Below are 24,447 nucleotides of genomic sequence, written 5' to 3'. Positions count from 1 at the left end.
CTCAGTTAAAAATATTCACTGGGCTATAATAAGAAACACTGCAGCCATTAAGTACCACATCTGTTGTCCAGATGGGCTAACAATAAACACAGTAAAGCCCATCATCATTATAGAATAGACTGAGCAGGATACTCTAGGGATATTTCTAAATATGTATGTGTTGAAGGGGGAGCACTAGCCTGCTAACCTGTTCAGAGAGTATATAGCACCATGAATCTTGTACTAGTGTCTTGTGCATTTCTGCTACATATATAAAATCTACAGTAGGTGATTGGGCATCATCACATGGAAGGTGAGATCCAATGAAAGTAAATGCAGAATGCTGACACATTTCCACCTCATACATAGGTCTCATTTGCAGGTCATATCAAACCATAAATGAACCTAACCATGGCTTAAAGGTGGGGCATGGGGTAGAATTGTGGGTGCATTGCTCTGCCATTGCTACTGCTACTGCCAGGAGCTAAACCATGTTTTGACTTAGCTCCCCAGCTCCAGCTGTGCCAACTATCTGGCTAGCTGGCTGTAAACTAATACCTCAAACGTATCAAAAAGAAGACTTTGGAACTGAGGAAGAGGGAATAGGACAGCACCTCTGTGTGTGTGAACTTGCTGCTTCTATTACAATAGTGAGGAGAAGCCCTACACTGTATTATCATGTGCCAGTCAGATGAAGACCATTGCAGGAAGGACCAAGATCCATTCAATAGTGACCCCCAAGTCCTGCTCCATCACTGCTCCCCACTGCTAACCATTTGGGGGGGGGGATGTAAGGCTTAAGTTTTGGTAGGTGGCAGGAAAAGGGAATTTGTTGACAGTATTTGAGAGAAAAAGATGAACGGGGGTTAAATGCATCATGTTCCATTCTAAAGCTCTCTGCCAGAAACTGAAACAGATTGTTTTTGGAATATCATGCTGTATTTTTCCCGTTTCTGCAGAACTGTTGTTAGTGAATGAAATCTAAATATATGCCATTCAGAAGACAATTATTTCTGTTAATGGCAGCATCAATATTCTGAATGCTTCTGGGATTATTTTAGGAAGCTAGAGGCTTGGAAGAAACCAAAATATTACTTCCATACCTTGGTAATATGGGTTAGCTAATGGAGAGTGGTTTACTATTTATATTAGGTCAACAACTGGTTTTCTAGCATAAGTGGGAAGTACATAGGGTATCTTGATTTCACGAAGGCTTTTGACAAAGTCCTCCATGATATTCTTGCGAGGAAGCTGGTAAAATAAGGGCTGGAGGTAACTGTTAAGTGAATTTGTAGTTGGTTGACTGAGCAAACCCAAAGAGACAAGTGGAGTGCCACAGGGTTCTGTCCTGGGCCCATTGTTGTTCAGTATCTTTCTAAACGACTTGGATGAAGGAATTGAGGTGATGGCCATCACATTTGCAGATGACACCAAACTGGAAGGGGTAACAGGTTTTATTAAACAATGGAATCTTGAATAAGGCAACTTTGATCTTAATAGGTGGATGGATGCTCATATAAGAAGAGTTTTCCGAGACCCAAATTGAATGTTTAAATGTATGGCTGTACCCAAAGCACAAAGAAAGGGGTGGGAGAGAAGTATACCATCTCTGGATTCCATCTGAACTACTTTTATCTATTCAACCATGATCTCATATAGTGATTTAAGACAGAGATAACTGTTCTTGGATTTCAGTCAATGAAATGTAGACTTTGGAGCCGTCACCATATTCCTGACATCCTGTTCAACACCTCTGGACAATTCCCCCAGTAGCTTTATAGGAGATAAGAAAACACTGGAGATAAACGTTGCCCCTTGAAGAACAACACATAACATCCACTATTTCCTTATGAGAAATAAGAAAATATAGGGAATACCTTTTATTTCCTTATTTCTCCTATGTTATTGAATTATAGGGCTTTTGATAAATAACAAACAAACAAACAAACATATATCAACACCCAAGGAACCGAATAGCAGTCTCCAAAGGCTACTCTTGTTCTGGTAAAAAGAAACCAACACACTCAAGGAGTTGTACACTCAATGGGTAGTTTTTTTAATGTAGTATGTAGCCACGTTTTATTAGTAGTGACCCCAAAGGTTGCTACAGATTCTGGAATAATCAACAAAACGATTTATTCTATTGTCATCTAGACTGAAATAATTCCCATGGATCATCAGTAGTGTCTCAAACCCATATCTGTGATGGATTGAACATATGTAAATATGATGGTTTCTTCAAACTTCATTGTTTTTATTTTAGGTAAAATAGTAACATTTTGCATTCCCGCCCAATCCATTATGAATAGATAAAAGAGCATCTGGAAAACCAGCAAAAATAATTGGCTTGTTGCAAAGGCAGTTCTTATGAGAACCTTGGGTTAATTATACTCAGTTCAGTTTTGGCATCTGATGCATATTTCTTCCTCAAAATGTTGATTGATTGTCCCACTTCATTTATTAGCCTTCATTATAACTTCCCCTGCCTGAATGGTAGGAAAATTAAGAATTCATAAAGTACAATAATAAGGTTTAGTTATGGCTGTAAGACTGTAAAGTGTTCTGTTGTTTTGGGGGCCCAGTTTCAGTGCAAATTATCTGCTTGGATTATAATTCCATATAATGGCTACATTAATTGGTAATTTCATATGATTTACTGTTTTTGAAATGAAGAAAAAAAATGGCCACTGTCCAGTTGCAAACTGAATGTGTTTTACTTCCAAGGTGGCCAATATGCCCCCACATATTGGTTCACCTCAAAGCAAATAAACCAGGAAGAGGGTTGGTAGGGTAGACATGAAGCGGATGACAAGAGAAGCAAATTAACAGAAGCTATCAATCCAGGGGCCTTCAACTCAGTTCTTTAAGGAACAAGGTAAAGGTGAATGTTTTGAGTAGCAGAGCCATTCAGGTTATCTATGGAAGAGCATGATCATGTTTGAGGAGCCAACAGAGTTCAAGCATTGCTATGTTCCTCCCTTCATACTTGAGCTACAGGTAACATCAGCTTCCCATGACACCTGGATTGGAAACTATGGCAATGGCTTCCAAATCTGTAAGATTTGTAAGTCAGCTTTAAACTAAGGCTTCATGTCCTGGCTTGCTGGAAAGCCATTAATCCTAGTTTGCTGGTTGAAACATAATGGGAAGGTATGGTTAACTGTGGCTTGGTGGCTTGTTTCTCAGCTCGCACAAAGGGAGGAGCAAACTGTGATCAAAAGGGGTAGACAGAACTCCTATAGATCACGGTTCATTAAACCAGGATTTCATTGTGTGCAGGAGTTCATTGACTACAAAGACACAGTAGTGGATGTTTGCTGCCTCCTGGAGATAGTGGAGGCATAAGAGATATTTACCACACCTCTCACATAGTAAAACACATACTGCAGTCTGCTATATAATGGGTTGTTTGCATGGTTTCCAATCAACGGTTGCTTGATTGTTTTCTTGGCAAACGGAAGGCACTCTTATAGACGATTACAAAAACAGAGCCAAACGTTATAATGGACAAGAAGTAGATGACATAATTGTCTTTATGGCTCATCAAGAAGTATGTCATGCATCAAGGGGGAAGGAGAGGGAAGCAAAGTTGCGATAATTTATGACAAGGGAGGTTTGGGGTTATTTGTAGAAATGTGATGTCTTTGTTTGCATCTCTATCACAACCATGTAGTACATCACTTCTTGGTGCCATGCCAATAGTTACATTTCCATACTTTCCATTGAAACCCCCCTTTTCAGATGACCTCCCATTTGATTTAATATTTGTTTGTTTGAGCCATTTCCCCTTTCTGCTATCTCCATATATTGGCTATTTTTCTGTACCTCTTTGCTTCCTTCTGCTCCTGGGTTGGCATTGCCTAGTACATTCTCTTGTATGAAAATATTCCTCCATGACCCCACTTTTATTATCTTTTTTGAATCATAGAACTGTAGAGATGGAGGGAACTCGGAGGGTCATCTAGTCCAACCCCCTGCTTTGCAGCAATCACAACTAAAGCACTCATGACAGACGGCCATCTAACCTCCGCTTAAAAACATCTGCTTAAACCCTCTGCTTAAAAGGAAGGAGAGTCCAGCACTTTCCGAAGGAGACAACCCTTTAGATACTTGAAGATGTATATTATATCTCCCCTCAGTCTCCTCTTTACCAGGCTAAACATACCCAACTCACTCATAAGGCTTGGCTTTCAGATCCTTGATAATCTTAGTTGTCCTCCTCTGCATACATTCAATACCCTTCTTAAATTGTGGTGTGCAGATCTGGACACAGTATTTCAGGTGTAGTTTGATCAAGGGAGAAGAGAGTGGGACACTATACTTCTGTTGATGCAACATAGCATACAAATTTCAGCTGATGTCAGTGATCATAATGTCTTTAAAAACATACACACATAAATGTGATATTCTGAAAAGTTAATGGCAACAAAGGCTGGGAAGAAAATTGACTCGTGTTAAGCTTGTGGTCTACTAAGAACGCTAGATAGGTCCTTTTCGCATGTACTACTGGTAAGTCAAGTGTCCAGGATCTCATATTTGTGTACCTGGTTCTTTCTGCCTAGGTGTAGAACATTCTTGTTGAAATTTATTTTGTTGGTTTGGGACCAGTTTTTCAATATGATTGTAAGGTAAAAGGTAAAGGACCCCTGGACGGTTAAGTCCAGTCAAATTTGACTATCGGGTATGACACTCATCTCTGCTTTCAGGCTGAGGGAACTGGCATTTGTCGGCAGACAGATTTTCCAGGTCATGTGGCCAGCATGACTAAATCACTTCTGGCACATGGAAATACCATTTACCTTCCCACCACAGTGGTACCTATATATCTACTTGTGTTGGTATGCTTTTTAACTGTTGGTTGGCAGGAGCTGGGACAAAGCAACAGAAGCTCACCCCTTCGTGCGGATTCGAACTGCTGACCTTAGGATTGGCAAGCCCAAGACTGAGGCTCGGTGGTTTAGACCACAGTGCCACCACATCCTCAATAGGATTGTATGCGATTGTGGCGGCCCTAAGGGCAGAAATGGGACCCATACATTTTAATATAAACACATAAACAAAATAATTCTAGCTGAAAAATGACAAGTTGTTAAAAAAACCGTAATTTTCAAAAGTTTACAAGGTTTCACTAAAATGTCATTAACATTTTTTTTTAAAAAAAAAAACATCCTTCAGTAATAAGCTAAATTATGCCACACAGGCATTTGGCATGTGTGCTGGAAATGTCATAATATCTGTAATAATTATTTTATTTTTGAGGTGAGGGGCGTGCACTTGAGGGAGTGAAGGATTGTGGTCAAAGGGGACAGTAGATTTAAAAGGACTTTAAAACTACAACATGCCTTTGTGGACTGTGAATCTCAGAAATGCATGTATTGCATCCTTCCCATGTAGATCCTGTGGTTCTTGACATACTTGTGGCATACAAAAGCCCTGTGGATTAAGAGAGCATTAGATTGGAAGTAATAAGGTTGTGCCTGACTTACCTCAGCATTTGTAGCAGATGTTGCAAATGTCATAAACATGAACCTTTGGGATCAGAAGCAGGGGGGTGGGTATCAAGACAACAGATTTAGGTCTCTCTGCTTTGCAAGCTAGTGTAGTCTGATGCTCTATAACAGTGTTCAGACTTGATGTTAATATCCTACCATCCTTCCCAGGATACTGCTGTATCAAAAGAGTGAAAGCTTTCCTAAACAAACATGCAGTTTCCACAGGCAACTAAAAAGAGTGTTGGGAGGTTTTCTCAACAAACCAAAAGAAGAAAGGATTTCTTTGACTGTGTGGTTTTTTTATGCTTTCTTATGGGGGATAGAGTTTATAGTGAAAGGTTTTGAAAAGGGAAGGAAGGCCATTTGTTTTCGTGTCTGGCAACCCTACTAAATCTAATTTAATATGCTGTGAAGTTTTGTTGCACTTCACCAAAAATGCTTGAAACTGCAGAAGTTAATTTATCTTGGGGGGGGGGGGAATGAGTGACGGAATCAGGGAAGAGCAAAATGACTCAAGATCAGAGAAGTGGAAATCATCTTGTAGAGCGAAAAGACAAAATAAAAGAGATTACTTTGAAACAAGGCACTACTGTGACATTTCTGTTCAGCCCCTCTATGAAATGAATGCTTCTGACGTTTTTTAAAAAAAATCTATTGTTTTTCTCCCAAAGTACCGTTTCAATAAATACTCCTATATAAAATAGAAAGACTGAGCTGGTTTTATATATGACCTTGATTTCCTTTCTAAGTGCAGATGAAGATGACACAAAGTGTTGGTTCACCATCTCTAATTTTGCTGGCTATTACTTTACTCCAGCAGTAAATTTGTTGTTCAATATAAACAGTGCAATGCTTCCTGCAAAGAAATTACATGTAACATCCGTAATGTTACACTTCTAAACCAATATCCCCAGTCTCCTGTCAGTAGGTGTCATATGTCTTTGTGTGCAGAGATCAGATTTGACGTTTGATATTATAGAGCGTACTTACAAATCATTGCTCTAAAATTTCTTTTCACTGGATTGATTGATAATCAGACTGGTACCAACAAGACATTATGTATTAGAATAACTCCTGCTTATATAAGATGCATTTATGTTTGGGCTTGCTGTTAAGTGCCACACATTATATGGGTTGTGTAATTAAACATTTGGTAGTAAGACTAGATTCCATTAGAACAGCATTCTGCATGCTGGAAACCTTCACTTGGGTCCAGGAGTTCCTTGTAGGCATGAGAGTGAATACTTGCAGCCTCCACCCACACAAGGCCTTTTCTGTTCACTGCCAAGGGAGTTTGTAAGCATATATTTTCCACAGAAGTGGAAGCCCACACACATAAGAGCTCTATGTCCTTAACTGAGCATGAGTCCCAGCTAGCCATAATCTCCCTTCTCTCTATAAGGTGAAGGAGAAAAATTCATTTGTTTGTGACACCTCATTTTGTTTCTTCATGCAGTGTCTGGGGATCGTGTGAAATCAAACTCTGTAGTAAAATGTTTTATTCTTTGTCTGCGCACCCCTTAATGATCCACTGCATATAGTTTCAAAATCTTCATCACAATTAATACTTGGAAATAAAATAGTTTTGAATGTGGTGGTGCTGCATCAGAACTAGGCTCCTATCACGTTCCTACTCTGGTAGTATGATCAAAACAGTTTTGCTGCTTCGAATGGATTTACCACATGTTCCAAGAGGTTGGATCCAAATTTCTTGCAGTAAATCATTCAGGATGCTCAGTGTGTGGGGAGGGCAACTCTCAGACAGGGTGTTTTGAGAGCTGTGCACTGTGTGATGGCATATTCTTTGACGTGCAAGAGATCTTGGTGCACAGCTCTCTTAACTCCTCTCCATTACCACTCCTAGAAATGTTGTTTCTTCTTGTGCATTCTGGCTGTCCTGGCTTTTGAATAAATCTTTCACTAAATGGTTATAACAGACAGTTTGGGAAAATGCATCAAGCATAGGAAATGAAGGTGTGAAATTAGAAAGAAAATTGGCACCGCCCTTCCCCCACCCTGATCAAGATACATATAGCTGTTGGGATTATCAAAGTGACAAGCTTTGCTCACCTACTTCATTTGCTTTGAACAAATGCACCCTGTGCTGTACCTTTTTTGTGGGAGAGGAAGCAGCCTTTATAGTGTCATTGGGCATGGGAAGAGGAAGTTCTTCAGAAGGACATTCTTTGCAACTCAGGGAAGAACTGCACTTTCCATCTCAACCTTGTGTCTTTAAAATCCTGGCCCTGCTTGTTTTGTGCAAAGAAGGCAGTGCACTCAATTCTTCCCCTATCCACCACTGAAGTTGCCACTCAACTTATTTTCCGGCCAGATCCAGCTTCCTTTTGCAAATATGAGCCTTAGTCAGGAGGAAAGCAACTGGTTGCTTCTCTGTCAGTCAGAGAAAGAGTTAAAAACTCCTGGCCCTAATTTTTACATGGGAGCTAGTTCCTTGGCTTTTAAGACACAGGGTTGAGACAAAATATGTAGCCACCACGATAAAACAAAGAGATGGGGCAATGCCCAGGTTATATTGGCACCAAAAAACATATAAACTAAATGTGTTGTTTGGTATTGTGAGTTTCTTTCATTGTGGCTGCTTTTAGTCACAAGCACACACACACAGCTGTTATTTGGCATGGGACAGAAGCAGCCATTTCCACTGTTTCAGTTTTCCAGGCCGAATTGTGGCTTGGTGGCGGAAGAATTTTCCCTGAGACCACATCATGGGAGGAAATGTTTGCTCACCATCCCAAACACCATTGTCTTGAATCCTGGTCTGTCTCATTCCTCACGATGGCTACTATATAAAGTTTGTTTGTTTGTTTGTTTGTTTGTTTGTTTTAATGAAAGAATGACACACATTATCAAGCATGTGTTTAATGTTGACCCTTAGTCTGAGGGCATCCCTGTTGATTTTAGAAATGTTTTGTACATCCACAGATTCCTTTGGATACATAGACTTGCAAAACATGTATCATACTGTTATTTGGACTTATTTTCTATTCCCATTAATTCAGTCCTGTCCTCAAAATAATTCTGCTGGTGTGATCCCTGAGATGAAGTCTGTTTTAAAGAAGAAGAAGAAGAAGAAGAAGAAGAAGAAGAAGAAGAAGAAGAAGACTGTTCAAATCCTAGACCCTTAGACCCCCCCATTCAATCTCACTATTTCAATCCAAATTCTTAACAAGAAATTATTGTCAGTAATGATTCTTCCCTGTATGTTCACAGTGCTCAGGCATAGGGGGACCCCATAGAGCTCTGTTTCCCCACAACTCCCTCTTCCTTGTGCACACACAGTTGTGTACATAAGCACATCACCAGGATGGAAATGGGAGATCTATACTCCTGCATGCCTTTTGAGCCTTTCCACACTGCTGTGTCAAGCCCCGTGAGTTCAGGAGCTCATCCAATATGGCCAAGCAGAGAAACAGATCTAAACAAGGATATGCAGACATGCACATTGTGACCCATTCCCTGCAATGACCAACTGTGCTGCCAGTAGGTATATCCCTGCACACTGAGAGGCAAGTGGAGAACCAGGGTTCTGGTGAGCTGTGTGGTGTTCCCCCAAGTGTTTTATTTAATAGTGGTTTTCAAATGCGAGATTGAACAAAACGTTTTAATGAATAATGCATACAATAAATTGGTCTCAGATCAGGGATGCATTGTGACTGAATGTGTAGAGATTGCAACATAATTGCTTTTTTATTCAGTTATAGGTGCCCAGCGCAGGAGAAGCCCCAGTGCACTTGCCACTGAAGTATTTGAGTCACATTTGGGAAGCCACATTTTACAGGTAAAAACAATGGCTTTACAAAACAAAACGAAAGTTAAGTATACTTAGTAACGAGATCTAAGAGTTCTGTCAATTATTCGGCTACTGTGTGATGTTATTGCGGCTTGTATGATGTATTTTGTTTTTTTTTTTACAAATTCATTTTTTTTTTCTTTTTAGAAAGCCATGGTTGAAAGAATGTTAATGAGAGAGGGAGGGCAAGTATTATTTGTGCTGTAATGGTTTAGATCTCACACAACTTAGTCGTATTGCACTGTGAAGTAGCAGTTGGCTCCACAAATGATTGTGTGCATTTGTTTAAGTATAAACACTATTTTGTGAAAACAATTTTTATATTTTTTTTTGGTCTTGTTCACATTTTGATTTTTGATTTTCTCCTCCTGTTTTTAGTTTTCCAGCACCTTTTTCTCTTCTGTACTGCTGTTGACTGTCACATTCAAAACGATAGTTATCTTTCTTTAGAAGATAGCAGATAGCATGTCCTCTAGAACTTAGATGTACTAGATAATCAGTGTGGTGTTCCCCAGAATTTCATGACATTCTTAGGTAGTATGTGCCAAACAGATTATCTTGACAAATGCTTATGCGCTGTGCACGTGTTTCGCTTTTGTTATGACACAAGAAGTCTAAACAGAATCACAGTCCAAGCAATAGGATCAAAATGGGCATAATTTGTCAGGCTAGTCAAGATATTTTAAAAAATTAACTTGATTATGGGCTCTTTCACTGCACTGAAAATAACCACTGTTTATCAGAAGCTTATGCTCGCTTAATCAGTTTGTTCAAAATGGAATGCTATCTTAAGATAAGAGAGACAACATATCAGCAATAAGAAATATTCTTTGTAAACTGATAGGATGGGGAAACTGTTGTCCTGCATTATGCAGCTGCAGCTTTCAGAACCAGTATGAGTAATGTCCATGTTTTAAAGCTTCATTATGGCTTTAGAGAAAAGTTTAGAGGCAATTTAAAAATGATTCAAAACTATTGGCCGCGTGAGTTTCTCTAGGATGCTGAGATTGTGAATTAAGTGATTTTGTTATTTGTGTGACCTTGGTTCAAGTTTAACTTGCATGCTCTTATTCTGCCAGTGGATCATGATAATGTATCGTATCAAACATATAAAGATTGCATATGATTTCTGGCGTATAGCGCAGGAATTTTGTTGCATTGTTACCTTGTTGATATCTAAGAAAAGATAAATAAACTAAAGCTTTCAGGTCATTCTGTTGTGTAATCTGTTTAATTTGTTATGAAAATGTATTAACATATAGGGTACAATACAGCCAAAGTTTGCTACTTTTAAGCCACATTGATTTCAATAGGGGAACTCGAGCTGCTTACCTCTGTGCTGTTAAATCAGCAACACTTAAAAGTGCTTAAAGAGCTTGGATTGTGCCCATATTTTGCATCATTACAAAGATTCAGAAAGTGCTAATTAAATTAGATTTGTATACAACTCATCAGAGTGCTATTTACAAAATGTGTACTGTTCATCCTGACCTTATTGAAGCATCTCAGATGATTATGATAGAATTTTAATTGAATATTATTTGATGTTTCTTTACAGTCATGTTTATTGTAGACTTTTAGAGGAAGATAGAATGCGTCATTTGAAATGTGGGAAGTTATAAGTATTTCATCAATTATATTGGTGGCTAGATTTATTTCATGGTGGGGGTTTTTCTGTATTTACCTTACCATTATTATTATACCTAATATATATTAAGGAGTGGTCTCCTGGACAGCACTGTACATCTAAAATTGCTCCAGTTAATTTTTATCCAACTTAAAACCCAAAGTTTTTTAAGTGACATGTAGAGAAGGCTAACAATAAAAAAGAACCTGAATGAGATAATAATTGGATGCAAACTGATAAAGAGAATCTGAAAAGGCTGTGTATTATTTTAGCATGCTATGTAACAGATTATAGCAAAGCACAGAAACTTAATGGTGCCAATAGGGAAACCTGCTGAAGCCCAAGCTCCTGAATACAGTTGTACCTTGGTTATTGAATGGCTTAGTTGACGAACAATTTGACTCCCGAATGCCACAAACCCGGAATAAGTGTTCCGGTTTGTGAATGTTTTTCAGAAACCGTACTTCCGACGCTTCTTCCTCTTGAGTGCAGGAAGCTCCTGCAGCCAATCAGAAGCCTTGCCTTGGTTTTCAAATGGTTTCAGGAGTCAAACGGACTCCTGAAACGGATTAAGTTCGAGAACCAAGGTACCACCGTATAACTAAGAGTCTCATGGCACCTCAAAGACTAACTAATACATTGTGGCTCTTTCATTGGCTTGCAGATCTAGATCATTTATCGGACAGTTGATTCTGGCCTACGAAACTTATGCACAGTATGTCACAAATTATCCTTTAGACTTTTGCTTGTTTCTTTTACAGCATACATATGTGCCTGCCCTCCTTTAACTTGCACTTACATCTGATCAAGGTGTGAGAGTAGAAGCTTCTTGCGGAATTAGTTAGTTGTTGGGGGATAGATTGGAGGGCAGGGGAACAAAGGAAGTGGCCTTATACTGAACCAGACCTTTGGTCTGTCTAGCTCTGTATTGTCTAAACTTACTGGCAGCAGTTCTCTCGAATTTCAGGCAGGAATCTCTTCCAGCCTTACCTGAAGATGCTGGGGATTGAACCTGAGGCCTTATATGTGCTAAGCAGATGTTCTACCAATGAAATGGACCCAGTTCCGCCACAGCTGCATAGCTCTCCAGCCCCAGTAGCAGATCACTGCTGTGAAGCTTTGCAGTGGGACTCAAAACTTCTCCCTAACAAGACTTCTCACAGACATTAATGGTTTTCTCTTACCACTCCCACCACGCTAATCGCCAGCAGTGATCAGTAAATCTGCTCTTATTCCAAAACAGCTTTTCCGAACTTGGAAAGACTTAGCATAAGACTGTCTCCCAAATCCTCTCTTTATGATGATATGATGAATTTGCTGACAGCCACCTAATCAATCATTCAGTCTGTCTATTATTACAGCCAATGACCAGTGTTCAACCTGATGAATCTAATTTGAAATTTGTCATAAAAAAATTAAATAAATCAGCATTTTGTATTATTTTACATCTAGATTCTTTAGGAGGACAGTGTTACTTAGTTGAATCAGACATTTTGCAAGACAGTGTCAAAAGCAAATATACAATCAAAATGAAAATCACAGCAGCTTTTGGGCCAAAGGCACAAGGTTTTTTTTTTATAAAACAAGAGAAGGAAATTGCATATTTTGTACAGCTGAAAAATGTTGGTGAACTTATAATTGGAATAGCTTATTCAGAATAAAGACCAGTTAATTAATGAGTGTAAAGTTTTTAACTTCATCCAGACATCCTAGTGGATTTGTCTCTTTATATCACACTTTCAACTTTTGGCTAAAATTCTTTGACTAAAATTGGGGTTTGGGGTGGATATAAGGTTGGATAGTCTGCAATTTCTTCCTGCATGAATGCTAAAATATTTTGTTGAATAATCTTCTGATAAACTGGGTTTAAATGTCTGCATAGAATGCAGCAACCTGTACAGGACCTCTCCTCTAGTTGCAACTGCATGACTAAGATATCATGAAGATGGTGATTGACCCCATCCTTTTTAGATAATCAAGAATGACCAGAAAATGTAGGATTAAATATAGGGAAAAGTAAAAGTTAGATGATATATTTGCATATGCAAATTAGCTTAATTGATCCTGCTTGCCTCTACAGGGATTTTTCATTACAAACTGGAGTGCTACATTGTTCAGCTCATATTGAGTAATTTAGTAGCTAATGAGACCAGTTTGCACTAATTTGCATATGATAAATGAGCTTAATTGCAGTAAATAACTTGGAGGCATAATTACTTAATTTTCCTGTGTTGCACGGCTTTTAAGTTCACGTATGAACAACTCAAGATAATTCCGCATATTTAAATAAGTTGCTTTTCAAATTTCTTAAACCAAACAGGATACCTTAGAATTTTATACTATAAAACAATCAAAAGTGAAGTTTATGGTATGGCCACTTAAAATGTACACAAATTGAAGCGCTGGTTTTTTGTTCTTTTCCATAAACATCACAAACATCCTAATGAGTACACAATAGTGCTTAACCTTAAAACTGCTTAAGGATAAACACTATCCTTAAGATGTTATTAATGTTGATATGAGTCCTGTATCTATAGTAGAATATTTGGTGTTGAATAAATATGGCTATTGGTGGTGGTGGTGGTGGTGGGGACATTTGAAAATAAGATTTAGTGCACTGGTGACTAATTTTGTTGATGGTATTTGTCCCTCTTATGTATGTAGTACCATTGTAAAACAGTGCAGATGTTACCATATGAAGTGAAGAATTGTCCTCATCGGCCAGGAAAGACTATTGGGATGTAAGCATGTAGAATAGAGCGGTTAATCTAGGCTAACAGTAGTTAAAAATATGGAAGTTATTAGTTTCTGAAGAACAGAACAAGTTTAGCAGACACCCCACTTTAAGACACTGCTTTAAGCAGTGATCTGATGAACAGGTAGCAGCAGTGATGTCTGAAAGAAGAATCAAAACCACCTAGCATGGGAGACAACTGAACAACTAGAAGAGGCTGTAATATGGATTAAAGGGAGGGGTAGATAATAATTTTGATCACAACAGAGGGAAGAACTAGAAGGTATTGATGACAAGAAAGGAAGAGAAAGTGTGTTAGAGCAAAGTATTTTTAAGAGCCCATGCTGATTCCCCCCAAAACGCTACACAATCTACTCTTAATCCCATTCCTATAAGAACTGCCATAGTATAGCAGATGAAAGCTCTGTTCACACCTTCTCCATTTGTGTAGGGTAAATGGATGGAGGATCAGGGCTTTGCCATTGACTTTGGCCCTGAATCTCACACATTCTACAAAAAGAGGTCCATTGTGTGCACATAGGTTTTCCATGCAATTGGAGCCCCCAATTTCACAGGGATCCCAACTGCACAGAACACCTATGCAAATGTAGCTGAAAACCCATACATCAAAGGGACAAATCTGGCAGCACAGGCAGTGCTGCTGGGACAGGGTCAGTGATACACTCTTGAACATATATTCTAGACTCCCTTCTTCACTCATTTATCTTGCACATAAGACTCCAGAGTCATCTAACCCAGTATCCTATTTCTTAAAATAGCCATGCTTATAAGAAGAGCATGAAGGTAGCACCCCTCTCTGGTGGTTTGTCCCTAGCATCTCCTGCATCTGAATATGGAGGTTCAATTTAACTATCATGGCTAATGAGACTTTGGAAAATGTTGCAGTGCATCCTCACCCCCTAATGAAACCGCTTCCATTCAGGATTCTAGCCAGATAACCAATGCCCTCCTGTACTATAAGATGAAAGGAACTCTGAAAATTGTATATACATTATACTATAAGATGAAAGGAACTCTGAAAATTGTATATACATCATCAATTTCAAGCACAGGTTTCTGAGTACATCATATCTGCTTTTTCCATTCCAGAGAAAACCATCAGTCATTTAGATATGATATATATCAGCACTATGCATTGATGCCAGCTCTGGTAATGGTTTTATGTTTTTCATTGCTGTTAACTAGAAAACATATTAGAAATACAAATTCACCCTCAATAGACCATTGAAAAAATTCTGCCTATATCCAGGGTGCATCAGTAAAAAAGAATGGGTACCTGTACCAAGGGGCTTACAATAGAAAATTCAGCATGTGAGAGGGGGTGATGCGGAGGTGGTAAAGAAAAAGAAGTGGAGGTCAACAAAATATGTGATTCTTTGAGTTACCCATGCTTAGGCTTGGTTACTGGCTTAGCTGCTCAGGAAATAATTAAACCAAAGTCTCCCTGGAAAAGATGAGATCTTCAGGAGCCATTGGAAGGATGTCAGCATTTATTATTATTATTATTATTATTATTATTATTATTATTATTATTATTATTATTTAGTTACACATGTTGTACCTTGCTTGGTGCAATACTATCATATTGGATGTGTTTTGGGTATAGATGGATGACATGTCTTTGTTCCACTGTATGACCAAGATAGCTTGCACATCCTATTATCTGCGCATCCTGTGCAAGGCCAGCCCAAAGATAAATAATACCCTGGGCCTGCCATCATGACCAGCTTTGTAGCCCACCCAAAGGGTTTATGGGGCCTAGGGCAGGTGTCACGTAAGGGCCCTGCTTCTGCCCCCTACAAGGACCCATGCATGGGTGTACAAAACTGGGGGCCACATGTGAGAATTATTGCATGCATGGACTGCAAAATTTCATGGGCAGCCCTTGTTTGTCCTGGGATCACGCAGAATGATAGCTGTACCTCATTTTATCTTACATGGGGATAAGGGAGTATGGGTCTTGTGCTTCTCCCGAGTACCTTCTCCAGATCCAAGCCCCCTTCTAGCAGAGCTTCCTTTTGCTTACTAGGGCTCAGTCTCATAGGTCTTCTGATTTGGGCCTACTGCTAACCCTCTACTTACTCAGGATTGCTCCTTGAAGGCCTGGCCTTGTACCACTCCTACAGCTTTTCCTGTGGTAACTGTCACAGAAAGTTACTCTCCAGTGGCACCTTGCTGGAAATCTTAGGTGGCATTCACTCACCATTGGTGGACAATGACGCACTCAAGCACCCTTGCAAATTGCCCAAGTTGCCCATCCCTGACCCATGTAGCTTTGTGGTGCTACCAAGTTGTGCAGGTTTGTAAAACAGACCAGTGTAATTGGCTTGCTATTCCCAGGCTTTCCCACAGCAATTTGCTATGAAAAGGGCTCAGACTAAGGGCTCATTCAGACTTTATTTTGTGCCACATTTTCCAGGCACAGATCCGTATTTTTCAGGTCCAGGCCTGAGTGTTGTTGTTTTTTAATGTCCCACTCCTTTTCCTGGGAAAAACTGCTACTTATTGCTGAATCAGAACAAACGGCATTCTGAGGAAAACCCATTGCCGTTTGTCCTGATTCAGCGGTCAACAGCGGGTTTCCCCAGGGAAAGTGGCATGACAACAAATAACACACTTGGACCTGGAAAGCTCAGAGCTGCACCTGGAAAAGATGGCACAAAAGGAAGTCTGGCTGAGCCCCAATCTACCTCTTATTTGCTGCTCTGATTTCACTGCACTCCCATTCCAGTTCTAGGAGCCCAATAAAGGCTCTGTCATGTGGTGTGAGTAGCGCTCAAAGAATGACTCTCATGGAGTTGTAGGCCTATAATCTTTATTATGTTCAAAACACACAAACACACAAACACACCACCTTTTGCTGTGAGCTATCCGTGCACCAGCACTCCCTCCTCAGCTACAAAAAGTAGTCCCTCTTTTGGAGTGATATAGTCTTGAAGGGCCAGTATCACCATATAGTACAATCTCCCGGGCTGTAGCTTCTTCTTCAGTATTCTTCCCTTGCTGCTTTTGTTTTAACTTTGAAAATTAATATTGCCTCAAAATATAGAGCCAATATTTGGGGCTAGGTGTGGTATGGAGGTTAACCACTTCACCTGGCATGCTGGTCTCATGGAAAATCATCTCCCGGAGCTGCTCTTTGCTCCTAGATGGAAGTTGTCAATGGTATCAAAGTTAGTGCACTGGGTTTTTTGTTTTGTCATCGTTATTAAATTGGTTTACCCTACTTTTACATCATTGCGGCAGTCCACTGCATATCAAAACAGTGAAGCAGAACAAATGGAGATACCACACCCCAGTTGGTCTAGCTATAGTAGATTGGTTTTAGTAAGGAAATGCTTTCCTTTCAAAGTTCTTTTTTTCCAAAGGCACTGTATCTTTGTGATCACTGTCCAGGATAAATATATTAAATGGAAACTGTAGACATCCTCCCCACTCGCTCCCCAAAGAAGCAAGTATCAAATTGTTTTGCAATTGAAGCTTGAAGCAACACACTTAAACCTGCATTTTATACAGCAAGTATGGTACATGTAGTTTCGTTTAATAAAGAAATATTTGATCTGAGCAGGATACTGAATACCATAGTGTGTCATTTCATTCCTTGAGAAAGTATTTGAAGAAAATGACATATCTCAGCACTGTTTGTTGACCATTTTGTTGTCACCCGCTGAGTGTTGTCATTTCCATAGCCAGTGGGCTGTATTGAATCAGACACAAGGAATGGGTCATTAACAGAAATGGAGGACTTTCTGCAGCTTGTAGAGGCTGAAGAGGGATTGTTTTATCCCCTGCTACATCAACAAAACTGTGTTTAATGGTGACTTCATTCAGTCGTGATTTGGGGCTCTAGCCTTATTTTCTGCAGATGTAAAATTACTTTAAAACATAGATAACCTAGAATAGTGAATTGTTTCTGCAAAAATAGAGAGAGAGCCCTTTATTGGATAAAGATTGCAACGCGTAGGTCAGGATGATTTAAAACATCCAATTTCTAGATGATTTGTTTACTTATAAAATTAATTGATCTTTAAAAGAAATCTTTGCACTTTTTAAAAATGTCATTTGTTTGCACTCTGCTGAGATTACTGATAACGTGGGCGACAAAGTTAACTGTTCCTTTTTTCATTTTAATATCATTTACAATATGCTTTCAGATAACATTGGATGAAGAGATTGCCAGTTTTAAAGTATTGTTTGAGTGGTCATTAGTAAATGTGAGATATATTTACCTGGATACATTATTTCTTGCATTTATATTCCACCTCTGCTTCAAGGAGCACAATGTAATGTATGGGGTTCCCCCCCTCTCTATTTCAACAACCATTTGGTGTAGGCTCGGCTGAGAGACAGCGACTGGTCCAAGGTCACCCAGTGAGATTCACAGCTAAATTATTTAATTAGAATAGTAATTAAATACAACTATACATGGCACAAGGGACGTGGGTGGCTCTGTGGGTAAAACCTCAGTGCCTAGGACTTGCCGATCTTCAGGTCGGCGGTTCGAATCCCTGCTGCGGGGTGCGCTCCCGTTGCTTGGTCCCAGCGCCTGCCAACCTAGCAGTTCGAAAGCACCTCTGGGTGCAAGTAGATAAATAGGGACCACTTACTAGCAGGAAGGTAAACGGCGTTTCCATGTGCTGCGCTGGCTCGCCAGATGCAGCTTGTCACACTGGCCACGTGACCCCGAAGTGTCTTCAGACAGCGCTGGCCCCTGGCCTCTTAAGCGAGATGGGCGCGCAACCCCAGAGTCGGACACGACTGGCCCGCACGGGCAGGGATACCTTTATCTTTACCTATACATGGCACACACCAACCTACTGAGCTCAGTTAATACCTGCTTCTTATTCACTGTAAATCTGGAAAACAGACACTGGAACAATTACCTTGCTTGTTGCCTTAGTATTGGCTTGTAAACTTTTTAATTGGCTAAACAAACACTTGGGAAGGGCAGCAGAAAAGAGACTGACAGTGGGACTGCATTATTATAGAAAATGTATGGCTTCTGGCAACTGGAACCCCTGGTTTTCTCCTGTCTCCTACACAATGCCCACCACAATGTTATCACACTCCTGATAATTCCTGTTTCCTCTTCACTTAACTGGCTTCAAGTGGCAGGTGGATTCAGAGTCCAGTGAAATCATCTTGTGCATTTTGTATTCCTAAGTGTTACCAGAGAAGGAAAGGATGCAGGAGGTGCTGTTCTGAGAAGTAGCATTTTTTGTAAAGCCTGGTTCCAGCCAGAGTTGAGGAATTTATTTTTGCACAGTTTTTGCTATGGAGCAGCCATGTTGTGGGATTTCAATGCCTTGTTATCAGAAGAGAAAACCAGTTTGAATTCTGTCACAGAGTGGGTGCAGTAATTCTTTCTTTCCATGATTAATTTTTACTATCTGTAAAGACCGAAGAACTGTGCCAGTCCTCATGGTCATTCATGGGATTGGCTTTTGAACAAGTCCTTGAAAGGGAGGACATTTTCTGAAGTAGACAAAGTTAATGTAAAGCTTGTATTCATGTTCTGTAATATTAACATTGTTATGGTATTGTAGAAGTAGCCAATGTGATGGGTGGCTGAGAAGGAGGCAACAGGCATGTGTCTGTAGGACAACATGTTAGCTACCTGTATTATTTTATTGTATTGTTGTTGCTTGTAACTGTCTGTGAGTCATGACAGTCCTATTGGTTCCATTGACGAGGAGGAACAGAAGCTAAAAAGGCTGTGAGGACAGTAGCTGAAAGAGGCTGATTGAAATAGCAAGAGGATAAAGCTAGGAAAGGTAGACTATCTGTTGTAGAGGGATACAATTTTGCCTTGGGAATTCTCAGATTTGCAAGTGAATGAGCTGTGCATTTTCAACATTTGGGTTGAAGAGGCTGCTTAACTAAAGAGACGGGCCCACAAAATTAGAGGAGTGTGCCCAGCTTACATAGTCACTCTGTTAGAACATGGAGGTTAATTGAAAGAGAAGCTTCCTTTCTTTTTGGCCAAGATCCAGTGAAATACTTTAGGCATGGTAAGGGCTTGTATGAGCCTGCTGATTTTTATTTATGTTTAACAGCTGCTTTTCATACTATATATGATGCTTTTAAAAATCACCCAGCTTGCTTAGGTTTGAAAAGTATGTGGCATGTGAGTTTGCTATGTGACATGTGATGCTTTTCTTTAGGGGGGGGGAAATCATTTTGCATAAACTAGTAGTATAGGGGAGGGTTTAACTGATGAATTCCGTCAGCAGAAGTCCCTAATGGGGCTCCCCCCCATCTCCTCTGCCCCCCCACCCCGTGCCCCCCCAAACTGGTTCAAGTGAGTCAGGAGAACCCCTGGAACAATACACAGGAGAGAAGAGGGAATAATCATTTTATTTGATGATTTAAAATGCTCACCCTGATGGAACAATCACCTTAGTGAGGCATGGAATTCTTCCCATAGTTCTTTGTATCTGGAAGTTTATTTTGTAAAGCGTATTAATCTCAAACCAATTAAGTTGCAATTGTAAAAATGTTTGCAGTCTTTAAAATTGCCTTGAAAAAACATTCGTGCATTGCAAACTCTAGACGCACCCCCCCCAGGTGTGTCCAAATTTACATATATCAATTTCTTCCATAGTTATTCGAGAGTAAACTACTTTTTTTAAGATTAAAAATATTGCGGGTGATATAACTGCCATTTGTGCTCCGAAAACATTTTTCATTTTTACTGCACCTGCAAATCACCAATACCAAATTAATTTTAAAAAAGAGTTGCATTCTGCAAGCTATATGTAGGCATAATGAAGCATAGATCGCTCATATATTGTTCCTTAGTGGGAGAGAACTACCTGAGGTCTCAGCTACATGACTAGAGGGCACAGAAAATTGACACACAGCAGACAGGCAATCGGGTTTATCAACAAAGCCAGCAGTGGGGCCAGCAAAGACAAGCTGACATGCAGATGCGATGGATAAGAATTCCATCCAGAGATTCTTGAGCATATGGAACCTGCATCTGCCAGTGCTACTCTAGCAGTTGGCTGCCCAACCTTTAGCAGCTTCTGTAGAACTAACGTACAGCACATCTAAGGCAGGACTCCCCACCCCCACCCTCCAAAAGTGTAAACTAGCTCTTCTAAAACTAAATTCACATGCTTTGGTAAGGAATGTCTGGGTCAAAACATGACTGCTAGGAATGCATGAGCATTCTTCTGTTGTGCCCTTTGGAGAAGAAATAAGATGCAGCTAGACTGAAATGGCACAATGCAAATAGGAACAGATTGTGTGAGATGTATACGCTGTCAAGGTAGATCCTGCTAGCTCAGTGTTGTCCACACTGACTGCAAATTGCTCTCTTGGGTTCTAAAAACGAGTCTTTCCCCACCCTCCCCAAAGATGGGAGGGTGAGTCTGAAACCTTGGTCATCTAGCATGTGCCCTGCCACAGAGCTTCAGAGCCATCAAAAGAGGCAGGTGAAGAGGTGGCTCAGCATATTATAGCTGCCAGACAACTTTGCTATTCGATATTTCTATGTATAACACACGTAAGCATCTTGCCCACCCACTGAATTCTGTAGATGTGATCGTTTCATGTTTCTTGCTACCATCTGAAATGTGATTATGGGGGCACAAAAATATCCTTCTTGATCATCCATATCAGTTTTGTGCTTAAAGCTTTCCATTTAATTTCCATTTAAATTTCTTTGCTCCCTGGTATGTGTCTTTAGAGAGAAAGTGAGATATTTATTTACATTTATTAAATCTCTATACCATCCCCCATCAGTATATTTTATTTTATTGTTAATTGTGGATTGCTTTTAATTTTTGTTATTTTATCCATCTTGAGCTATGTGTTTTTGGCATAGAAATGTGGAATAAAAAAATCTTATAATAAATAAATATTTCAAAATCCAAAAATATTGTGAGTCTGGCTAATGAACCAGAAAGTAATTTCTTAATATGACTTCAGTGTTAACACCAGTGTTAACTGTTGGGGAAAAGTGTTATGTTGACTTTACAGTAGTGCACAAAATGAATACACCCCATCAAGCACCACCTACTGATGTGGATGGGAAACACAGAGATAGATTTCAGAGGCATAAAATTGGAAGTGTTTGTGTGTGGATGAAAGTACACAGAAGTAGCCTCTGAAAAACGGGGTCTGTGTGACCCACATATGTATTAAAACTCTAGTGTGTACCCACCATCATTCAGCACAAAGGAAAAATCAAGCACACAAGGACCTGCTTTTATGTAAGAATCTTCTTTTCTCCGCTGATGAGAACCCTATATCCTTTCCTTGACACATAATATAGAGCTTCTGAAATTTAAAGTTGAGCCAAATCCCCTGGGGACTGTATTTTCCAAAAATCATGAGAAAAGGGAAGGGGTGTGTGTGTGTTTGTGTGTGAAGCCAGGGAAGCACTAAAGAATTTGCCACAGTGTTTGGGCATTATATTGCTCTTGCAGCAGAAGTCTGCTGCCAGAAGTAGAAAAACATTGAGGTCATCTTTGATAACCTTGAAATAGATCCTCGGGGATGTTCTGTTATTCTTCTAGCTTTTTAGAAACTACAGAGGGATCTTCCCTTCCGAGAATATTTATGGCAGTTAAAGGTCTGGGGTCAAGCTCTTCAGCTGGCAGTATTCCAAATGCACTGCACAGCACCATTGATTACATTTCCTTTTCATTCAATTTGCAGTAAACCACAAGCATAATATTAGGGGCTGCAAATGCGGGACACATTTACTCATGAGTAAGTTCTGTTAAATCCAGTTGAACTAGAGACCAAAACCTTTAAATCCTTTTCACCCATAAGATCAGAACGAAATAGTAACACGATGAACATGATGCATAAGAATTATAGTGTTTCATCAATGCATAGGGTCTCACAGCTAAAGCCCAGGCTATCATAGGAAGCATTCTCTCCAATATGAACCTCCCTGTGCCCCCAAATTTCAGTTTCAACTGAACTAAGATCAGTGGGGGAAAGGAGCAGCGGTGACCTATAATTACATTAAGTGAGTAATCCTTTCACTTATTGTGGTCAGTTTTCTGATTGGCCACAGATATCCTAATACATACTTACAAACAAAACATACATACCTCTGTAAGGTAAGTGAAAAAGCAGCGACGAAAGTTGAATCGGTCCCCTAGTTCCCAGCATTTTTAACAGACAAGAAGGAATCATGGGTCTGCCGAACAGTACCATAGTGCTCTAAAGCTACCAAAGTACTCTATTCTTACAAAACATGATTTTCTATATATAAATACATGCTTTCTTTTAATAAAGAAGAGACAAATGCAAATGTTATTTGCTTGCAGAGATCATTATCTCTGTACCCCCCCCCCCGTTTCTTAAAGATGATGCCATTTTTTTTATATCGTGATTTTATCCTGTGAACTGCCCCGAGACCTGTGGGTATAGGGTGGTATACAAATTTAATAAATAGTAATAAGTGGAGGACTTACAATTTCAGTTTTGAGAAGAGTGAGATCTAGCTAGATCTCAATCAGCACTACAGAACTTTTTACAGTATTACTGGATTATTTAAACTGTGATGTGTTGATGGGTGATTTTTTTAAATTTTCACTATCTTTTCAGTAAGTGACTGCTTAAACCTGGTGTTTTTAGTTCAGAGTGTTTGTTGTTCTTTATAATATGTTTGCAATTCACAAATATAGGGGGGAAAATAATTTGTTCAACCTAAGAAGTATCCCTGGACTTTATAATTTCTTCATGAGCCAACATTTCAGTTAAGAGTGTAAAATAATAATAGTTACAGACTTCTTTTCCTTAGGATTCCATTTCTCAGAGTCCTTTTTATGTCTTAGATGGCTAGTGTTTATAGCACCTGTAAATATGCAACACTTGTGAATATGGCAGGGTGTTGTGTCTTCAGGAGAGGGTGATTTCCCCCCCCCCCTTTGTTGAGAGCCAGTGTGGTGTAGTGGTTAAGAGCAGTGGACTCATAATCTGGGGAACCAGGTTCGCTTCCCCGCTCTTCCACATGCAGCTGCTGGGTGACCTTGGGCCAGTCACACTTCTCTGAAGTCTCTCAGCCCCACTCACCTCACAGAGTGTTTGTTGAGGGGGAGGAAGGGGAAAGGAGAATGTTAGCCACTTTGAGACTCCTTCAAGTAGTGATAAAGCGGGATATCAAATCTAAACTCTTCTTTGTTTCACTTACTTCTGGCCCACCAGATGCTGTGAGACTACAACTCCCATCAGCCCCAACCAGCAGGACCAGTAGTTAGGAATGATGAGAGAGGTAGTCCTACAACATATGGAGGACCGCAGTCTTCCAAAACCAACCATAATGTTTGTTCCAGACACCCATGGTTTACATTTCTGCTGTTTCTGAACTACCTTTAATATCACATTTTACTTTTTAGGCCAAGACATTTTCTATTCATTATTTAGATCTTGTGATGCCTTATATGCTTGTGACGAATAATTGTGCTCTGGCCTTTTTAACCTTCATGAAACACCACTTTGCAGAAGAAATGTCAGCTTCTGTGACTGCTCTTAGATTTAAAAATGGCTTGCCTACATGACCATAAATTCACAAGCATAGCATCTTCCTGCTTGGCTCACCTTTGCTCCTGGTTAAATAACAGTCGCAAAATAAGATGGGCAGATACTTTCCCCACCTTGTCTTCTGATTATTATTTTAACATGGGCAGACCTGACCTGAAAGCGCTAAACTCTGTCACCTTGCATTACCACTGCATTATACCAGCTCACTAGTTGTTCTGTTGAAGCTCCTATATGTTACAACTCTATCATCCTAAGACTTTAATGGTTGTACTGCAGT

General features: G+C 39.8%; 1 protein-coding gene across 11 annotated transcripts in view; it reads left to right on the top strand.

Moving 5' to 3' along the window:
* The window catches only part of NPAS3 (neuronal PAS domain protein 3), a 617,308-nt gene that overhangs the window by 274,112 nt on the left and 318,749 nt on the right, over nucleotides 1-24,447 (top strand). For all 11 annotated transcript variants that reach the window (XM_083740963.1, XM_083740962.1, XM_083740958.1 and 8 more), the window contains one exon: nucleotides 9,188-9,270. In XM_083740963.1, coding sequence (XP_083597089.1) covers nucleotides 9,188-9,270 — 83 coding nt within the window. The remainder of the gene's footprint in view (nucleotides 1-9,187; nucleotides 9,271-24,447) is intronic.

This window comes from Podarcis gaigeae (assembly GCF_964106915.1).
Source record: "Podarcis gaigeae genome assembly, chromosome: 1".
In the NCBI taxonomy this organism is placed as follows: Eukaryota; Metazoa; Chordata; class Lepidosauria; order Squamata; family Lacertidae; genus Podarcis; species Podarcis gaigeae.
The sequence above is the reverse complement of the archived record's forward strand: the minus strand, read 5'-3'. Positions and strand labels throughout refer to the sequence as shown.